This window comes from Macrobrachium rosenbergii, chromosome 56 (genome assembly GCF_040412425.1).
Source record: "Macrobrachium rosenbergii isolate ZJJX-2024 chromosome 56, ASM4041242v1, whole genome shotgun sequence".
Lineage (NCBI taxonomy): Eukaryota > Metazoa > Arthropoda > Malacostraca > Decapoda > Palaemonidae > Macrobrachium > Macrobrachium rosenbergii.
The window spans coordinates 27602362-27622557 of record NC_089796.1 but is presented as its reverse complement, the minus strand read 5'-3'; the positions used below and the strand labels follow the sequence as shown (position 1 = coordinate 27622557).

Sequence of the window (20196 nt, the reverse complement as noted above, 5' to 3'; positions counted from 1 at the left end):
AAAGAAGACTATTTTCACTAAAATGATCATGTCTCGTTCCTCCAAGCGAGCCTTGAGAGTTATGGAAGAATGGATGAACTCCAAAAAGGATCAAGGATGAACAGTGTTCTCTTTTCCTCCAGCTAGACTTACGTCGAGGTCTAGCATTTGGTATGAGACCGAGAAGCTCGGCCTGGGAGTTCCTGCCTCTTCCCAGGGGACTTCTCTTCTCTGGTCGACGCTTCTCGCAGAATTGCTATGGGTAAATCCAAGGTCTTCTGGTCTCCTTCGGAGATGGATCACATCCTTAAGGGAATTTTCAGAGCTTTCGAAGTCTTCAATTTCCTGGATTGGACTCTGGGAGCTTTGGGGAAAAAGACTGAGACCTTATTAGATTCAGACACCAAAGATCTTATTCATGTTATGTCCTGCATGGACAAGGCTCTCAGAGATGGAGCCAACGAACTGGCAGCTCTCTTCTCTGCGGGAGTCTTGAAGAAAAGGGCACATCTTTGCTCTTTTCTTGTCAATGGGGTTACGCCCATCCAAAAGACAGAACTTCTTTATGCCCCTCTCTCGACGCATCTTTTTCCTCAGGAATTAGTGAAGGAGGTATCCTCAGCTTTAACTCAAAAAACAACTCAAGATCTAATCACCAGAACTGCAAAGAAAGTTCTACCTTCTAGCTTCTCTTCTCAGAAAATTATAGGAGAAGCTCCTGTAATTCAGCCCTTTCGAGGCAGAACCCTCAGTAGAAGGAATTCAAGATCTACGATCAAAAGATCTACGAGAAGAAACCATAGACAAGGGAGAAGCAGAGTCTGAGAAGACTCTCCTTCAGACAGGGGTTGGAGCCAGACTAACACACTTCTGGCTGGAATGGGAAAGGAGAGGAGCGGATCCATGGTCCGTTCAGTTAATCAAGGAGGGGTACAAGATCCCTTTCCTCAGGAAGCCACCTTTAGCTACAAGGCCGGTAGACCTTTCGGCCAATTACCGAACGAAAATAAAAGCGGACGCTCTGCAACAGCAGTTTGTTCTGCTGCTGCAAAAACAGGCTATAGAAAAAGTTCTGTGCCCGGAATCTCCAGGTTTTTACAATCGATTGTTCCTGGTTCCCAAAAGCTCGGGGGGATGGAGACCGGTGCTAGACGTGAGCGCTCTCAACGTGTTTGTTCAAAAGACAAGATTCACGATGGAAACAACCAAATCTGTTCTAGCAGCAGTCAGACAACACGACTGGATGGTGTCTATGGATCTTCAAGATGCGTATTTCCTTATTCCCATTCACCCGAGCTCCAGGAAATACCTGAGGTTTGTGCACAGGGGAGAAACTTTCCAATTTCGAGCCCTATGTTTCGGCCTAAGTACCGCTCCTCAGATTTTCACGAGGCTAATGAAAAACGTAGCTGGAATGCTTCACACAAGAGGCATCAGAGTCTCCCTATATCTGGACGACTGGCTCCTCAGAGCTCCTTCCTACACTCGCTGCCTGGAGGATCTTCGGAGAATCTAGGACTCCTTATAAAACAAAATGAAGTCTCAGCTGAACCCATCCCAAGAGATTCAGTACCTTGGGATGAGGATTCAGAGCCAAGCTTTTCGGGTTTTTCTGTCAATATCAAGGACGGAACAAGCTTTAGAAAAACTTCAGAAATTCCTAGAGATGAACTTGCTCGGTGAGGGAATGGATGAGTCTGCTGGGGACCCTTTCCTCTCTAGAGCAGTTTGTCTCATTAGGAAGACTGAACCTTCGTCTGTTGCAGTTCCATCTGAATCGGAACTGGGACAAAGACAAGGAATTAGAAACAAAGTGTATTCCCATTTCACAACAAATAAGACATTATCTACAATGGTGGAACGATCCCCTAAAACTTCAAGAGGGACTTTCCTTGCATCAGAGGAACCCAGACCTAGTGTTGTTCTCTGACGCGTCGGACTTGGGGTGGGGAGCAACACTGGGAAAGATGGAAGTCTCAGGCTCTTGGACCAGAGATCAGATAGAGTGGCACATCAACCAGAAGGAACTGACTGCTATCCTTCTGGCTCTGATAGAATTCGAATGTCTAGTGGAGAAAAAAGTAGTTCAGGTCAACTCCGACAATACGACGGCGTTGGCCTACATCAAGAATCAAGGAGGCACTCACTCCTACTCTCTATACGAGACCGCCAAAAAACTCCTTCTTTGGGCAAAGGAGAAAGATGTTACTCTGGTTACCCGCTTTATTCAAGGCGAAAAGAATGTGAGGGCAGACATGCTGAGCAGAAGGAATCAAATTCTGTCGACAGAGTGGATGCTTCACCAGGACGTCTGCAAGAGCCTGTGGCTGATTTGGGGCCGACCATGCATAGACCTCTTCGCCACAGCTCAAACGAAGAAGTTGGAAGCTTACTGTTCTCCCATTCCAGATCCCGAAGCGGTTCACATAGACGCTTTTCTGCTGGATTGGTCCAACTTATACGTGTACGTGTTTCCCCCATTCAAAGTTATTCACAAAGTTTTGCAGAAGTTCGTAGCTCACGAGGGGACCAGGATGACCCTAGTGGTTCCTTACTGGCCTACAAAGGAATGGTTCACAGAGGTACTGGAATGGATGGTGGACACCCCGAGAAGACTACCTGTCAGAATAGATCTACTCAAACAACCCCACTTGGAAAGATATCACCAAAACCTCCAAGTTCTACAAATGACTGCCTTCAGACTATCAAAAAACTTGCAAGAGCTAAAGGCTTTTCGAAGGCGGCAGCTGACGCAATTGCAAGAGCAAGGTCATCATCAACAATCAAGGTATATCAATCCAAGTGGGAAGTATTTAGAGGATGGTGCAGGAAAAATTCTATTTCCTCTTCCAGTACCTCTGTAACTAAAATAGCAGACTTCCTTCTCTTCCTTAGAAGGGAACTTAACTTTCCTATTTCCACAATTAAGGGATATAGGAGTATGTTAACTGCTGTTTTTAGACACAGAAACTTAGACCTTTCCAACAATAAGGATCTCCAGGACCTTATCAGATCCTTCGAGACCATTAAAGAGAAAGACCAGGATTCACTAGCTTGGAACTTAGATGTCGTTCTTAAATTTCTTATGGGAAATAGGTTCGAACCCTTACATAAGGCATCATTTAAGGATCTTACCCTAAAAACTCTGTTTCTGATCAGTTTGGCCACAGCTAAAAGAGTAAGTGAGGTCCATGCCTTCAGCAAGACCGTGGGCTTTAGACAAGGCAAAGCGATTTGTTCTTTGCAACTTGGGTTCCTCGCAAGAATGAGATTCCATCTCGACCCTGGCCCAAAACGTTTGAGATCCCGAACCTGTCGGATATCACAGGTACAGAAATAGAGAGACTCCTGTGCCCTGTAAGAGCTCTGAAGTCATACCTGGAAAGGACTAAGGAAATACGAGGTAAGTCAGAAGCACTGTGGTGTTCAGTCAAGAAACCCTCATTACCCATGTCTAAGAATGCGTTATCTTACTTTATCAGGCTATTGATAAGAGAAGCCCATTCAGAATTTAATGAAACTGATCTACAGATTCTTAAAGTTAAGACGCACGAGGTTAGAGCAGTAGCAACCTCGGTGGCTTTTAAACAGAATAGATCCTTACAAAGTATCTTAGACGCGACCTTTTGGAGAAGCAAGTCAGTGTTTGCCTCGCATTACCTCAAACAGGTTCAGACCGTATATGAAGACCGCTACACTCTCGGCCCATTTGTAGCGGCTAATTCAGTAGTGGGTGAAGGATCTACCCCTGCTATACCATAAACCTATACCCTTTTGTCCTTTTCTTGAAATGGAGAAATTTTTATGGTTGTGTGCGAAGGCTGGACGCAGTCTTCCGCAATCATTAGCAAATGTTTTACCTTTTGTTAGTTTGTTGTGTTATTCGATCAGGTGGTCGTTTGTGTTCCTTACTAGCGCCCGGAACAAGGGTATATTTTAAGGAGGTCTAGTCACATAGAGGTTATACACCGGTTGACAGCCCCTAGAGATTTTCAGCCCCCTGGGTGGATCGCTGGATCTCTTAAGGAATGCAGACAGAATGAGGTAGGAAAACTTCGAAATTTGCTTCCTTAACAGGTAGGAACCTCGAGTTGGTTTTACAATTTTGATTTTGTCAATTCCAAAGATACTGGCTGTCTCTGACCCTCCACCAAAGGTGTCAATCAGCTATATATATATAACTACCAGTTAAGTCAGATGTTTAAAAATTATATTTTCATAAAATAAATTTTTGAACATACTTACCTGGTAGTTATATATAATTAATTCCCACCCTCCTCCCCTCTAGAGACGAGAGGCATGGAAGATCTGAGGAATACCTGGTGTGGTTCTAGATACCTGGATAGAGGGCGCATAGGTGGACCACCTGATATACCTATCGGCGATTGCCGCGAGTTTTGAAATTCTGCCGTGACGTCAGGGACTTAAGCTATATATATATAACTACCAGGTAAGTATGTTCAAAAATTTATTTTATTATGAAAATATCATGTTTATATATTCCTTTTTAACAGACAGACTTTTTAAGGTAAGAGTGGGAAACTCCTTCCAACCTTTTATGCAGGAGGAAGGAGTTCCCCAAGGAAGCGTTTTAAGTGTAACACTTTTTTCAGTGGCAATAAATAGTGTGGTTGAAAAAATCTCACCCCCTGTTAAATGCTCGCTTTTTGTCGATGACCTTGCAATATACTGCACAGGATATGATTCCTCGTCTGTATGTAAACATTTGCAAAGATGCACCAGGTGCCGGCGTGTGGAAGAGGTTCCCACACTTAGTTTAAAAGGGTCCATCCTTCCTTACGAGAGTGAAGTTAAATTTCTGGGGATGACTATTGATCATAAATTAACATGGGCTAGCCACATAAATGCCCTAAAGTTTAATGTTAAACAATCTATGAATATTTTAAAGATTGTTTCTGGATTTAGTTGGGGTGCTGATAAGAAATCCCTTCCGAGGCTATATGACTCTGTGTCGATCTAAGCTAGACTATGGCTGTCAGATTTATTCCTCAGCCTGTAAAACCAAGCTAAAGGAACTGGATGTTGTACACAACATGGGGTTGAGAATATGCTCAGGGGCTTTTAGAACTTCGCCTGTTGAAAGCATATATGTCGACACAGATCACTTACCCCTTGATCTAAGAAGGCAAGAGCTAGGGTTGCGATACATGGCTAGAATGAAAAGTGCTCCCAAAAATCCCTCCTTTCAAGCACTAAAGGAAACAGACTCTCGAAGTTTTTCTGGTACAAGAGCTTCTAAACCATTCCAAATTCGACTGAATGAGGATGTTAGGAATAATCATCTTAAATCCCAGAAAATCCTGGAAGTAGAATATCCTGTAAATCCTCCATGGCTTATCCCAGAAGCATCAATATGTAAGAAACTGTTTAACAAAAAGGACTGCACTGTAGAAGAGATTAGGGGAACATTCTTAGAGCACGATGTTACCCATACTAATTTTACAAAAATCTATACAGATGGATCAAAGTCAGATAGTGGTGTTGGTTGTGCTGTTATCCTTGGTGATACAGCGTACACAGCTAAATTACCTGACTCTGCATCAATATTTACTGCCGAATTACAAGCCGTAGTGTCTGCCCTAGATTTAGTTTTTCAAAGTAGTGACTCTAATTTTGTCATATACTCAGATTCTAGAAGCACCTTAGAAGCTATTAAAAAATTTAATAGCTTTCACCCATTAATTCAAAAAGTTCAGGAGTGGCTTTTTCGTATATATTATCGATGTAAATCAGTCTCTTTCTGTTGGGTCCCTTCTCACGTGGGGATTCGCGGAAACGAGATGGCAGACAGGCAAGCGAAAGCTGCTAGTATTTCATCAGAAACCTCTTTCAGAAAAGTGCCTCATACAGACCTAAAAGGTCCCATTAGATCTTATGTTTTAAGTAAATGGCAAGAAAGGTGGACTTCTCCTCTTCTTGCCAATAAGAAGAAGTATATAGAAATATTAGGGATAATATACTACCGTGGTCTTCGTCATTCCAGCTTGACAGACGAACAGAGGTTATTTTAACCAGATTAAGGATTGGGCACACTCGTCTAACCCATCAGTTTATTTTAGAAGGAAGCAGCCCTCCAGAGTGTGCTTACTGTGACGAGACACTAACAGTGGAGCACATTCTGGTGGTCTGCCCCAGATATTTTAACCAAAGAGAGATATTTTCAGGGTAAATCCCTGTCTGATATTTTGGGAGATGAAGCAGATATTTCTGCTATCATTTCTTTTTTAAAGTGTATTAAAATTTTTAACGATATTTAATTTATTTAATATATTTATTACATCACATAGAATTTTAATAACATTAAATTTTTTATGTATATATCACATCATTCATTAAACTTCATACCCTTATTTAAGAATACATTTAAGAATACAATGGTCAGGACCTTCATTAGAAGAGCCCTCTCCCACTAACAAGGAATTGGAATGTGCTGCACAAGTGTTGGTGAATAATGGTTTCACCAACAAACTTATCAACAAGGAAATCTGAACTGGCCTGGAGAAATGGTATAGCGGTGAGAGCGCACAACCTGCCCCCCAAGAAGAAATCAAGATATATTACAAGGCCCGTATGCATCACCAGTACCGCGAGGACGAGAGCTCCGTGAAGAAAATCATCATGGAGAACGTCACCCTGACCGAGGATGATAAGAGGATAAATCTAGTAATATATTACAAGAACCGCCGCACCCATGATCCGAGGGTGCCCCGACGTTTATATTAGAATGATCACGATGCGCCTGTCAAAGAGGATGTAAGGACTGGGGTATGAGTGACATACTTGCTGGGTGTTTACTTGTTTATTGGTAGTTCCTTACTGAGATAAATGTACAGAATCTTCGATGTTATTGACGCGTTCGAACGGTAATGTAGCGTCTACACACAGACAGGTAAAACAGAGATAAAAGGTTCAGACATCTGTGTTTGTCGGCAGACAAACAGATGGCGATATCAAGAGACATGATTAACATACAGTGATGAAACATATATCAATGGAAAGGCCAGGAAATTCTACATATGGCCAATTGCATGAGATTCAAGAGAGATTAATGAATACAATGCAGTAGCATAATATATTTGAAATGGCGAGACGTTTGGCGTCTTCACAAACAGAAACACACACACAGCTTGATACGGAAGATTCGTTGGAACATTGAGTACATGATTAGAATGCTTGCATGGCAATGCAAGTAGTGGTGATTGTACATACATCAAGACAACAGTGGCTAGGGAGAAACAGACGGAAATATTGTATGGTTGAAATAGCGTTCCTGTAGAGAAAGAAAACGAGACGCTGGCTTTGTCCTGTCCACTTCGATGATGACGATTGATGAACACACAACAGACACGTGTTTGGAAGAGACAGCGTCGGGGCTCTTACAAGGATCTCCTGCCATGCCCAGGAAGGTGCCATCATGAATCACGCCCATGCCACCCACAATACTTCCATCTCCTGTGACAATATTATACAAAATATAAGTATAATCGGGGGAGCCACCAACCCTCGAAGTCTGTGCCTGCTGGAGGCACTCCTCATTGCCAAGAAAAAGCCTACAATGAACACAACACAGCATTCATCACTCCTACCCACGAATTTGAGAAGAACAATGCCGAATAACCACCAAATTCAATAAATACCTGAAAATGACAACCCCGATAATGGAGACGCCCCTGAAGAGTGAGGCGCCCTTCGAGACAACCCCCCGACAAAGAGAGAGAGAGAGAGAGAGAGAGAGAAAGAGAGAGAGGAAATAATGACGTCATTCACCCTCCGCCCAATAGCAGCCACACCTATGATGTCAGTCGGCATGACATCACGCAACGGCAGGCCAATGGAAACGCTGGGATGAGTAACCTTCCCAGAACGAGATGATCAACCAGGCTTGAGCTTCGCCGTGGAAATGTGACTTGAACCTCGCCGACTGCAACCAGTCAAAATTCGCTGTCCATGACCGCCCCCCCCCCCTGAAGCCCGTGTATAAATTCAGAAGGACATGTGCAACCTGCCAGTCCTCTACTAGCTCCTGCTGGAGAACGACAGAAGTCTGTCGAAACGTTGCGGCAACAACTGTATAAGTTACAGTATTCTAACTTGTATAGAATATATAAAAACAAAATCCACATATTTTGACTCTCCCCCATGAAATGACAAATATAGGCGAGCTGTTAGCATGCACCTCCAATGAAGAGAAGTCCGCAATAAGGAAAACAGAAAAGGTCTCCTATAAAATAAATGCGGCTGAAGCAGCAATAATATTCAATAAAACCTGTTTAAAAGAGGGTCTGCTGCCAAATAATAATAATAATAATAATAATAATAATAATAATAATAATAATAACAGAGGGAGTGCGTGGACCTTCTAGTGCCTTATGGTTTCAGTAAAGAACCCCTCGCGTCCACTGTCGAAGAATCCCTTGACATGCCCTGACATTCTTCAAGAGACCTCATCTCGGAAGCTCATTCCCTGACTGGAGATGGTGCCTTTCCTTCGTGTAAAGGGAAAGCTCATGAGATAAGAGCTGTAACCACTTCATTGGCATTCAAACATAATTTATCTCTCCCTTCTATATTACAAGCTACTATTTGGAAGTGCAAGTCAGTGTTTGCTTCACATTATTTAAAGGAATTAAGACAATATATGATAATTCCAGTACATTGGGTCCGTTTTCAGTGGCTGGCGTGGTGTTGGGGGAGGAAGCGTTCCTGTCTTTCGTTTCTTCACCTTGAAATAAGGGTGTTGAGTTATTTAGGGGAACTTGGGGGTACAGTACTGTGTACCCGGAGCACCCTCTAGTTCTTATATGGTTGGGTGGTGGTTTTAATCTCTTTGTGGTTAAGGTGAGATGTCTCTTCTGGTTGTACATTGTGTACTGCACCCAGGGCAGGGGCAACTTGTTAATCTTTGTTAGTAATTGGGATTGACCTTTGCTGCAAAGTACTCACTGAAATATGATAAGACAAGCGCCAACCAGAGGCAGTATCTTCCTGCAGCAGCTCTCTTACCAAGACGTAGGTAACGTGTGATTAAAGCAAGTATCTGCTGGGGCGCTGGAGAGTGCCGCCGCTCGACAATGTCAGCGGGGGGTTGCGGTGCTTGTGGGAGCGGTTGGCTGCAGTGCTGCCTGGGTCGGGGGCCTTACGGGGGCAGCCACGCAACTTTCTTGTGGGTGGCATGGGCTGTGAGGGCGACGTCTCCTGCGGAGGGCGCTGAGTGGTGTTGCTGACGTCCTCCTCCAACAGTGCGGGCTTATGGCGGCCTATTGACACCCAGTCGTTCTTCCCGTGGATGGCCAGCCAGAATGCTTTTTTTGTTTCTCTACAGCATGAGGAAGGGCCTCCTGTAGGGTCTGGTTAAGGGCAGGTGGATGGCATCTATCCTGATGAAGACGTGGGTGGTGGAGGACAGACTGGGAGGCATGAAAGGCGTCGTCCTGTCGGTATACGTCCTCTGGCAGGGGGCGAACTTTCTGACCATGTCACAGAGCCTCTGGACTGTCAGGTTGTGGCGATCCCCCGTAATGAATTCGCCCAGGACCACGAGAGACTCCCCGTAGACTTTTTCTGCTGCGGACGGGTCGCCGTTGGCTCTGGGGGCGGTCCTCAGCCCGAGGAGGACCCAGGGCAGCTGGTACTTCCAATTCTCGGCAGTGCAACGGGCCATGAGGGATGCCTTCAGGGACCTGTGGAACCTTTCCACCAATCCGTTGGCGGCGGGGTTGTAGGCGGTGGTGCTGTGGTGAGTGGTCCCCAGCAGGCGTTCCAGGGAGGTCCGTTGTTATATGGTCCGGGACGCCGAACTGGCTGATCCAGCTGGAGAGGAGGGCCTCGGCGCACGCACTGGGGGTGGCTTCTTCCATGGGCATCGCTTCGGGCCACCTGGTGGAGCGGTCGACGACTGTCAAGAGATACCTGGCCCGCCTGATGGGGGAAGGGGGCCTACCACATCGACATGGATGTGTCTGAAGTGCCTCCCTGGCTGGGGAAAGTCACCCACCCCCGACTCAGTGTGGCATCCTACTTTGCTGGTCTGGCACCGAATGCACTGCCTCGCCCAGGTCGTCGTGTCCTCCCGTATGCCGTGCCAGACAAACTTCTCTGCCAGCAGCTTGGCCATCGTCCTGCCGGAGGGGTGGGACAGCCCATGGACGATGTCGAAAACCAGACGGTGGCAGGAGGCGGGTGGGCAGGGGTGGCCAGTGCTTACATTGCTCAGCAGTGATGGCCCCCCAGGGGCGAGGGGCACGTCCTTCCACTTGAGTGACGTGATGGCGGTGCGGTAAGCTGGAACCTCTGGGTCGGTGGCCTGCTCCCAGGAGAGGTCCTCATAGTCGATCCCGAGCTGCACTGCGTTGAGCTCAATCCTTGGGGAGGTACTTGATGGTGCAGGCGAACTCCGCGATGGCCGCAAGATGCCGCTGCTGCCTGGAAGACCATGCATCCCCCTGCTTTGTGAAGGCGTGGACCAGCGGCTGGTGGTCTATCCAAATTGTGAAGGGCGTGCCCTCCAGGAGGAACTTGAAGTGGCGTACCGCCCGGTACACTGCACAGAGTTCTCTGTCAAAGGTGCTGTGGCAGGACTCAGCAGGCTGAACTTCCTGCTGAAGAAGGTGATGGGCTGGGGGGCTCCGGCGACGACCTGCTCCAGGACGGCCCCATAGGTTGCCTTGGCGAGGGTGGCCTTCGTCAGGGAGAAGGCCCGCTGCTGGTCGGGGCCCCATACTAAGGTCTTCGGATGGCCCTTCAGGATCTGTCAGGGGGCCATGGTGTTTGCGACCCCGGGGATGAACCTCCTGTAGTAGTTGACCATCCTGAGGAATTTCTTTATGGCCCTGACGGAAGTAGGGGTGGGGAACCTGGCAATGGCTGCGACCTTCGATGTGAGTGGACGGACGCCTCCCGTGGATATCTCGTGGCCCAGGAAGTCAACTCTTTCGACGCCAAAGGTGCATTTGTCAAACCTGACGACGAGGCCATTCTCCTGCAGGCACTGCAGGACCTTCCGGATGTGCCGTAAGTGTTCTTTGTGGGATCTGGAAAAAATTAGAACATCTACATAACCGACGCAGAAGTTCAGGTCCCCCAGGATGCTGTCCATCAGTCTCTAGAAGGTCGCCCCCGCGTTCCTCAGACTGAAGGTGGAGAAGGCGAAGATGTATGACCCGAAGGGCATGATGATGGCGGTTTTGGGGATGTCCTCTGGAGCTACTGGTACCCGGAAGTAGGATTTTAAAAGATCCAACTTAGAAAATATTTTGGCCCCGTGGAAAGAGGCCGTGAGGTCTTGCATGTTTGGAAGGGGGTAGTGATCTGGTTCTGTGGCGAGGTTGAGCCACCTGTAGTCGCCGCTAGGTCTCCAGGAGCCGTCCGGTTTCTGCACCATGTGGAGGGGGAGGCCCACAGGCTGGAGGCCTTCCTGCATATGCCCATATGCTCCATCTCGGCGAAAGCGTCCTTGGCCTCCTGAAGGTGCTGTGGGGGAAGCCTCCGGAACTTTGCGTGCGTCAGGGGGCCCTCTGTTTTGATGTGGTGGTAAACTCTGTGTTTGGCAGGGGCCCCGGGCACCTGACACAGTTCGGGCTTGAATACCTCCGGGAACTCCAGAAGTGAGGCGTACTGGTGTGGAGCCTGTCGCCAGGGGAAGGGACTGGCAAGGTTCGGTGTCCAGCAGGCACTTGCGGCCGACGTCGACTGCCAGACCGAAGTGGGCCAGGAAGTCCACACCCAGGAGTGGGGTCCTCACGTCCGCAACAATGAAACTCCACTTGTACCTCCGGCCAAGGATAGAGACCGACAGGAGCTTGGTGCCGTAGGAAAGGATTAGGGACCCGTTGGCGGCTGTTAGGGAGGCAGCCGGGTCTGACGGGCGTTTGCGGTCCTCTCTGGACGGCGGGAACACTGAGCGTACGGCCCCAGTGTTGATCAGCATCATCCTGCCGGAGATGGTATCACAGATGTAAAAACCTACTGGTGCTGGGCTCCTGGGTGCTTCTGCTGCCATGGTGGCATGTGCTGTTGGCCGCCGCCACCCCTGTTTTTTGGATGGGCGAAAGGGCAGGGGGGCTCACAGTTCCAGGCATCCTTGCTGTACTGCTGGCGGTAGTAGCAAGGCCCTGGCAGTTGCTTCTTCTGGTGATGGGTTGGCCGCCTCCTGATAACGCCGTTTATCTCCTCTTCTGCTGTTTCCTCCGGCTGGAGGAGTTGATGGGGTGTGCGGGCGTGGATGCCCGCTTCCCTGCCTCGTGGAGTCAGTCAGCTGCTGTGCCGTTTTAATCAGGTCCTCGAGGGGAAGGGTGTAAGGCTCCAGGATCTGGGTCCAAACCTCTGGGAGGAGCTGACGGAAGATGATCTCCTTCTACAGGCTTATCTCCATGTGCCTGCCGTTGCTGTCCGTCCCGGGTAGGATGAGAAGGTCCTGGGTGACGTTCCATGTCTCCAGGAGGTTCTGGTCGTGCCGGGGGTTGTTGGCGAGGTCGAGGGTGTGGGCGGCTCTCTCGGATATCGGCAGGAAGCAGGTCTCGACGAGAGAGGCCTTCAGCTTTTGGTAGGTGGCAGGACTTGCGGCAGACACCCACGGGGCGATCTTCCTGTAAACCTCCTCCAGGAGGACATTGATTACGATGTCTGCCTGCAGCACTTCGTCAGTCAGTCCTGCCAACCTGAACTTCCCCTCGACCCTGTAGAGCCATGATGACGGGTTGTTGTGTGTGAACAGTGGCAGCTTTATGGCGAGGGTGGACCTTGGTTGGTCCGTCAGGAAGGGCAGTGCACGAGGAGCAGGTACCGGCATGGAGGAGTGCGTGAGCCTTGGCGTGAGGGAGGGCGCAAGTAGGTTTTGCGTGAGGGCGATATCAGACTCCGCGAAGTTCGCGGTTATTTGTACGTGGGAGGGAATGTCTGCGTCCATGCTTGCTTCTGCACTCTCACTCGGAGTGTGAGTTACACTCACGTCAATACATGCTTGGGAGCGTGCCATGTGGGTCCGCTAATGACGCCAGTGATCTGCCGACGAGGGTCGGTACGCCTGAACACTTTGTTAAAGCGCCATAGTTAGTCCATTAGGGGCTTGGGGTAGTTCATCGGGCCAAGACTAAGTCACCGTTTGGGTCCGTTAATGGCTCCGGGAACCACTCTTGGTTCACCACTGTAAGAGGGTGCGAAAGAGAGAGCAGGTAGACATTGACTGCTAGTTTATTAAGGGAGCAGGCCGCTTATAAAGCGGCGTGCGGACGTCAGTACAAAGACATACAAGGACATACAGGTGACCTGAGGTCAATTATTCTCAATGTGAAACAGGACAGGTAATTACAGATAACGTGACAAATAAAAATTAACAGATTAGACAATAATCCTCTGACACATGTACAATACAAAAGGGCACAAATGAGTAAATAATAGATGCACATTTACATAAATAAACATGGCTAGGTACCCTGACCTAAGGTCACGGGAAAAGGCACCGTAGAAAATGGGAGGTTTACTAGAGAAAACCCGTTGAGCGGGGACTTTCAAGTTACTTACACTATATAAAAATGACATTTTTATGATAAAATAGTTTTATATATACTTACCAAGTAATTACATGATTGGAGCCTGCCCTTCTCCCCTCAAACGAACATAAGAGCATAAACAAATTGAAGCTCTTTTGCTAGTTGTTCCTCTCTTCCCCCAAAAATGGGTGGGGCTAGTCACCTACCCAAAACAAAATAGCACGACTCAGGAATTTCAAAATTTTAGCTGCCGAGCGAGGGAAACTAATAGCAATGTAATTACTTGGTAAGTATATAAAACTATCATAATGTCATTTTTTTTAACCACGATAGCCTTCAGAAGTGAACCTGCAGATTTCAGACCTATACATAAAGGGGGATTGTTTCGTACATTTGATCTAGGGAAGTTTTTTTATTTCATGGCTTGTACTGTAATTTGTTTCAAAAGTTTAATTGCTTGGTTTCAAAAGTCTTAATTTACCTGCATTTTTAGTATGTCAGAGGTTCCATATATCATATACATTAGTGTCTGTGATCTTTAGATATGATTTTTATGTATTCTTGAATTCCTGTTAGGTGCTCCAAGAATGGATTCAAAGTTACTTCTCCACTTACTAGACAAGATTGAAAAGGAGCAAGATAGACTCTGGAAGGAAGTTACATCACTCAAACAATCTGTAGAGAAGAGAGATTGCTCTTCCAATTGTGGCATATCCTCCACAGAATCTTCTACAAACACCACTGAAGTTTTATGGTCAACTCTTCTTCATTTACAGGAAGATCTCAGAAATTTGCAGCTGAAAGTCAGTAGTTTACCAGACCGGAATGTTAAACCTGCACACAATTGTACGAGGTCTCCTGACAGGTAAGAAGAAATTAGTGTCTTTATTATGATGTTCATTGTATCTTTTGAAGTTGTATTGCCTTACAAAGTGTGTTGTAAGAGGTGCAAAAAAACGAGCAGGTAAAAGAGAACTGCTACTTTATTCAAGATCCAGGCACTTTATGTAGCGGCAGACTGGCGCCGTGCCGCGACAGACAATGAGAATGAGAGTGACCTGAGGTCGATAATAATTAACAATAATATACAGCGAGCGAGTACACTTTACAACATAAAAACAGACAGAATTCAAATATGGATATAATCTTGATGCCTGTGAACGAAGAAATACAAGATACACAATTGACAACAGGTGAACAAATACATACATAGTTCAAATGATTGAAATCGCGTGACCTGGCACGTTAGGCGTGACCAATTGTATAAGCGAAGAAAATGGGACGCCACCATAGAAAACTTGCTCAGCGGAGACTTAGCGAATGACACGTTCGATGGAGACTCCGCTGACGGCTCTGTAGGTGACTTTACAGTGTAAGCAATTTTCTTCTTGTGTTATTAATGAATAGGGTTTTTTTTTCAATTGGACTGATATTGATACATCTTGACAAAAATATTACTGTACATATTCCTGTACAGTGTTTGTATGGTAAAAATAATTGCCATGCTACATCTTTTCCAGTACATTAATACAGTAACCTTTTTCAAACCAGATCAACCTAGAAAATTTAACATTTTTATGGTAAATTTCTTTGTAGTGTATTACAGTCTGTTTTTTTTTTCAGGATTGTCATAATTTCCATAAGCTTCCTGTTCTGTTACTTGTTTGTAGTCCACATATTAATTGGGAGACCAATACCCAAGTTTGTATGGTACTTTCAATCTGTCCCTAAAATTTGGAAGTTCCCTCCTCCACTCCTAGATTTTCATAACTTTATCTTGGAGTACATTCACCTTGTGAAAAACACTAGGGTTACATTTCTGGAAATGCTGTGTAATTAAAACCATGTTATTTGAATATTATTTGGGATGATTCTTGCCTACTGTTAAAGATAGCTTATATCTCTGCCCCCAGAGGCAAGTAGGCATTAAAAAAAAAAAGCAAGATCGAATTGCTGACCTCAGGTGACTGCCTCGTACACCTGTTCTCCACCAGGTGTGTTTTAAATGTTTTAAGTCTTCTCAGAATTCTCCTTGCCACCATTATATATACAGTAGACTATTTGGTATTTCATGGTTTTGGCTGTTTGCTGCTCTCAAGGTACTGTACATTTCATTTTGTTCATGACACTTACCTGACAGATATATATATAGCTGTATTCTCCGAAAGGGACCGACAGAAATTCAAAAACTTACGGCACATGCAGTTGGGCCAGGTGGTTAGTACCCATTCCCGCCGCTGGGAGGCGGATATCAGGAACCATTCCCATTTTCTATTCAGATTTTCTCTGTCGCTGGTATTGTCAACACCTGTTGTCAATACCTCCGCCGTTGGATTTCGTAAACTTTTCCACTGAGTATTCTGATTGTCTTTTGGTTTTTTGACTTTGGATTTGTGGATAGGCATACGCTTCTTTGGACTGATTTGATTTTGGTTTTGGCTATTTCTTGAACAAGATGTCTGGTTCTAGTTCTGCTAGTTTCAGGGTGTGTGTTGTGAAGGAGTGTAAGGTGAGGCTACCGAAAGCTTGGTAGAGACCCTCACACAGTATGCATGAGATGTAGGGGGCATGTCTGTATGTTGGATGATCGCTGCAAGGAGTGTGAATCGTTGCCTGATTCTGATTGGAAGGCTTACGATTCTTACGTTCGCAAGCTAGAACGTGACCGTGTAAGGAGGTCTTCCTCCAGGAGTGTGTCTGTTGGTGGGAGTCAGGGTATTAATTTATCCCCTGTTAATCCTACTAATGCTTCTTTCCCTGTAGAGTCGCCTTCGAACCCTGTGATTGCGTCTGCGGAAGGTAATGCCCTTGCGCAGATTTTGAGCTCCATTCGTACTTTGGAGTCTAAGGTGTTGGCGATCGAAAGTGCGGTGAAGTGTAGTGATCCCCCCAGTGTTGTGGAGGGGGCGTCAGATCGGCCCTATAATGCCTCTAGGCCTGGACCTCTGCCGAACTCCCAGGACTTAGGGAATGGGCATGTCGAAAGCCGCAAGAGGGTTACGGGGACCCCCCACCGATCTGGCGTCCCTTCGGCAGGCCTTGTTGACGTCTCCCAGGCTGCCAAGGATCGTGCTCGCGCACGGATCCTTAAGGACTGCTTCTCGTCCTCCGAGGCGCCCTCTCCTCGTAAGGGGTCGCGTTCTCGGTTGGACTCTCGTCCGTTCAAGAGGAGCTGCGTTGAAGAGGACGCTTCTTCTCCTCTTTCTCGTGCTTTGGAGTCTTCTCCCGACTGGCTGCGCGATTTGCCGCCGCAGAAGAGGACCAGGACTTCTTCGGAGGAGGACGTTGCCGAACGTCCCAGCTGCCCCAAGAAGAGAGCTCTCGTCGCCCTTGGTAGGAGGAGGAGGACGTCTCCTTCCCCCTCTTCTTCTCATAAGAGCAGCCCTTCTCCTGAGAGGGCTTCCTCTCCTTCGAAGCGTCTTCTCCAGGATATGCAGCGGCAGTTAGCTTCCCTTCTCGCTGCTAAGGAGACGGAGCCTCGTAGGCGCCGTAAGGATTTGACGCTGCCAGTTAAGAGATCTAAGAGGTCTCCCTCTCCTGCTCTTCGTTCGTCTCTCTCTCCTGCGGTTTCTCGTAGTCGCCCTCATCGTTCATCGGATCATCAGCTCTCCTTGCCCCGTCGTGACGCGCTGGCTGATCAGGACGCTCCTCTTGCAGCTCGGCTTGCCGCTAGTAAGAGTTCGCGCCAAGACGCTCTTCTTGACACTCCTCTTGCTTCTCGCTCTCGTTTTGACGTTCGGCAGGACGCTCCCCAGGACGCTTCTCTTCATTCCCGATCTCTGCACGACGCTCGTCAGGACTCTCGTCAAGAAGCTCGTCAGGTCGCTCGTCAGGACTCTCGTCAGGACGCTCGGCAGCTTGTGAGGCAGGACGCTCTTCAGGACGCTCGGCTGCTTGTGAAGCAGGACGCTCGTCAGGACGCTCGGCAGGACGCTTCTGTACGAGTTACTCCGGACTTTTCTGCTGCTTCTTCCCACGAGAAGAGGTCTCTGGGCCGAATTGGACCCAAAGGTCTTAGTCTCCCTCTAGCCCCGGAAGACTCTCCTGTCGCTCCTGTCGAAGAGGGTGGTTTGTCTCAGGAGTCGGACTCTGCAGAGCAAGAGCAGCCCCCTCTGTCATCTTTCTCCGACTATTGGGTTTTGGCTAGTATGCTTAAGGAACTTTTTCCAGATAAATTTCAGCCTACTGCTCCTCTTTCCCCTCCTTCTTAGTTAGCTTCCTCGAAGGTGAGGAAATCGCCCGGCTTCCTGCAAATGAAGACTTCTCTGGCTACTAGAAAAGCTCTCAAGAGAGTCAACTCTTGGATGGAAGATAGGAAGTCTCAAGGAAAATCTTCCTTCGCTCTACCCCCGTCTAGATTGTGCGGGAAAGCTGGAATGTGGTATGAGACGGGAGAGGAAATTGGCTCAAGGGTTCCTTCTTCCTCTCAAGGCGACTTTGCGAGCCTCGTTGATGCTTCAAGGAGGTCTCTCCTTTCTTCAGCGAAAGTGTCCTGGACTCTTTCTGAGACCGACCACCATCTGAAAGGCCTTTTCAAGTCTATGGAGGTCTTTAACTTTCTGGATTTGTGCTTGGGGGCCTTGGACTTGAGGACTCGTAGTCCAGATTCTATTTCTCTGGGGGAGCTGTCCAGTGTACTGTCTTGCATGGACAAGGCCGTCAGGGATGGCGCAGATGAACTGGCTTCGCATTTTGGTACAACCCTCCTAAAGAAGAGGGCTTTATACTGCAATTTTGCTGCCAAGTCGGTTTCTCCTGTTCAGAGGGCTGAGTTACTTTTTGCCCCTCTGTCTAGCCATCTCTTCCCCCAGCCGCTTGTCAAGGATCTCGCCTCCAGCCTTAAGGAGAAGGCTACTCAGGATCTCCTTGCAGTCTTCCAGACATCCTAGTGTCCCTTCCACGTCATCGCAGGGACTACCCTCGAAGAGACAGAAGCCCTTTCGTGGGAGATCTTCCTCCTCTAGACCCTTTTCGCGAGGAAGAGGCCTCTCCAGAGGCGGAGCCCCTTCTTCCCAAAGGGGCAAGAAGTGACTTTCTCCACCTCCAGACACCAGTTGGAGCCAGGCTTCTCCTGTTTTCGGAAGCCTGGAAGGTAAGAGGGGCGGATTCCTGGTCCCTCAATGTAATCAAGAAAGGTTACAGGATCCCGTTCCTCGAAAACCCCTCCCCTGTCCTCAACTCCCAGAGATCTGTCACCTTCTTACCGTCCGGAGAAACAACAGATCCTTTTAGATCTGCTGGAAGAAATGATCGAGAAGAGGGCCATAGAGCGAGTCCTGGATCTGGAGTCTCCAGGTTTTTACAATCGCCTCTTCCTAGTTCCAAAACAGTCAGGGGGGTGGAGACCAGTCCTGGACGTCAGCAGACTGAACAATTTTGTCGTCAAAGAAAAGTTCAAAATGGAAACGCCCCAGTCTGTTATCAATGCGCTGCGACCAGGCGATTGGATGGTCTCTCTGGACCTCCAGGACGCTTATTTTCATGTCCCCATTCATCCTCAGTCGAGAAAGTATTTGAGATTTGTCCTGGGGGGAAGAGTGTACCAGTTCAGAGCTCTCTGTTTCGGACTGAGTACAGCTCCTATGGTGTTCACAGTCCTGATGAGGAACGTTGCCCGGTGGCTTCATCTTGCGGGTATGAGGATCTCGCTCTATCTGGACGACTGGCTCATCCGAGCCACATCGGAAGAAAGGTGTCTGGAGGACTTACATTCAACTTTGGAGCTGACGAAGTCCCTGGGACTTCTTGTGAATTTAGAGAAGTCGCATCTGATCCCCTCTCAGTCCATTCTTTATCTGGGGATTCAGATGGATTCAGTGGTTTTTCGAGCCTCTCCATCCCAGGAACGTCAGCAGCACTGCTTCGTAAAAGTTTCGGCCTTCCTGGGGAAAGAAACATGCTCGGTGAGGGAATGGATGAGTCTGCTGGGGACCATTTCATCACTAGAGAAGTTTGTTTCCCTGGGGAGGTTGCATCTCAGACCCCTACAGTTCTTTCTTGCGGACAACTGGAAGAACAAGGAGGATCTGGAGGAGTCTCTCAGGATCTCTCTCTCTGTCAAGGACCATCTTCGGTGGTGGCTCGATCCCTTAAAGTTGGCAGAAGGGGTCTCTCTCTCTCTTCAGAACCCCGACCTAGTGTTGTTTTCCGACGCGTCCATGTCGGGATGGGGAGCAACACTGGGGGGGGAGGAAGTGTCAGGCACCTGGAAAGGGGAACAGGTGTCCTGGCACATCAATCTAAAAGAACTGAAAGCGATTTTCTTGGCTCTTCAGTTCTTCGAAGATCAAGTTGCAGGCCGGGTAATTCAAGTCAACTCAGACAACACCACGGCCCTGGCGTACCTCAAGAAACAGGGAGGTACTCATTCTCGGTCCCTGTTCTTGATTGCCAAGGAGATCCTGCTGTGGGCACATTCTCGTCGGGTGACAATTCTCACTCGTTTTGTAGCAGGGGTCGAGAATGTACGCGCGGACCTTCTCAGTCGGCAGCATCAGCTTCTGCCAACAGAGTGGACTCTGAACGCGGAAGTGTGTCAGGAGCTTTGGAAGCTTTGGGGACGTCCCCTGGTGGACATTTTTGCAACTTCAAGGACCACAAGGCTGCCTCTTTACTGCTCTCCTGTTCTCGACCCGGGAGCCCTAGCAGTAGATGGCTTTCTCTGGGACTGGAAGGGTCTAGATCTATATGCCTTTCCCCCATTCAAGAT

General features: G+C 47.8%; 1 protein-coding gene across 1 annotated transcript in view; it reads left to right on the top strand.

Annotated features, from left to right (window-relative positions):
- LOC136836264 (techylectin-5A-like) overlaps positions 1 to 20196 on the top strand; it is a 141703-nt gene that overhangs the window by 17946 nt on the left and 103561 nt on the right. The window contains exon 2 of the mRNA XM_067100278.1: positions 14064 to 14352. Within this exon, the coding sequence (XP_066956379.1) occupies positions 14064 to 14352 (289 nt within the window). The remainder of the gene's footprint in view (positions 1 to 14063; positions 14353 to 20196) is intronic.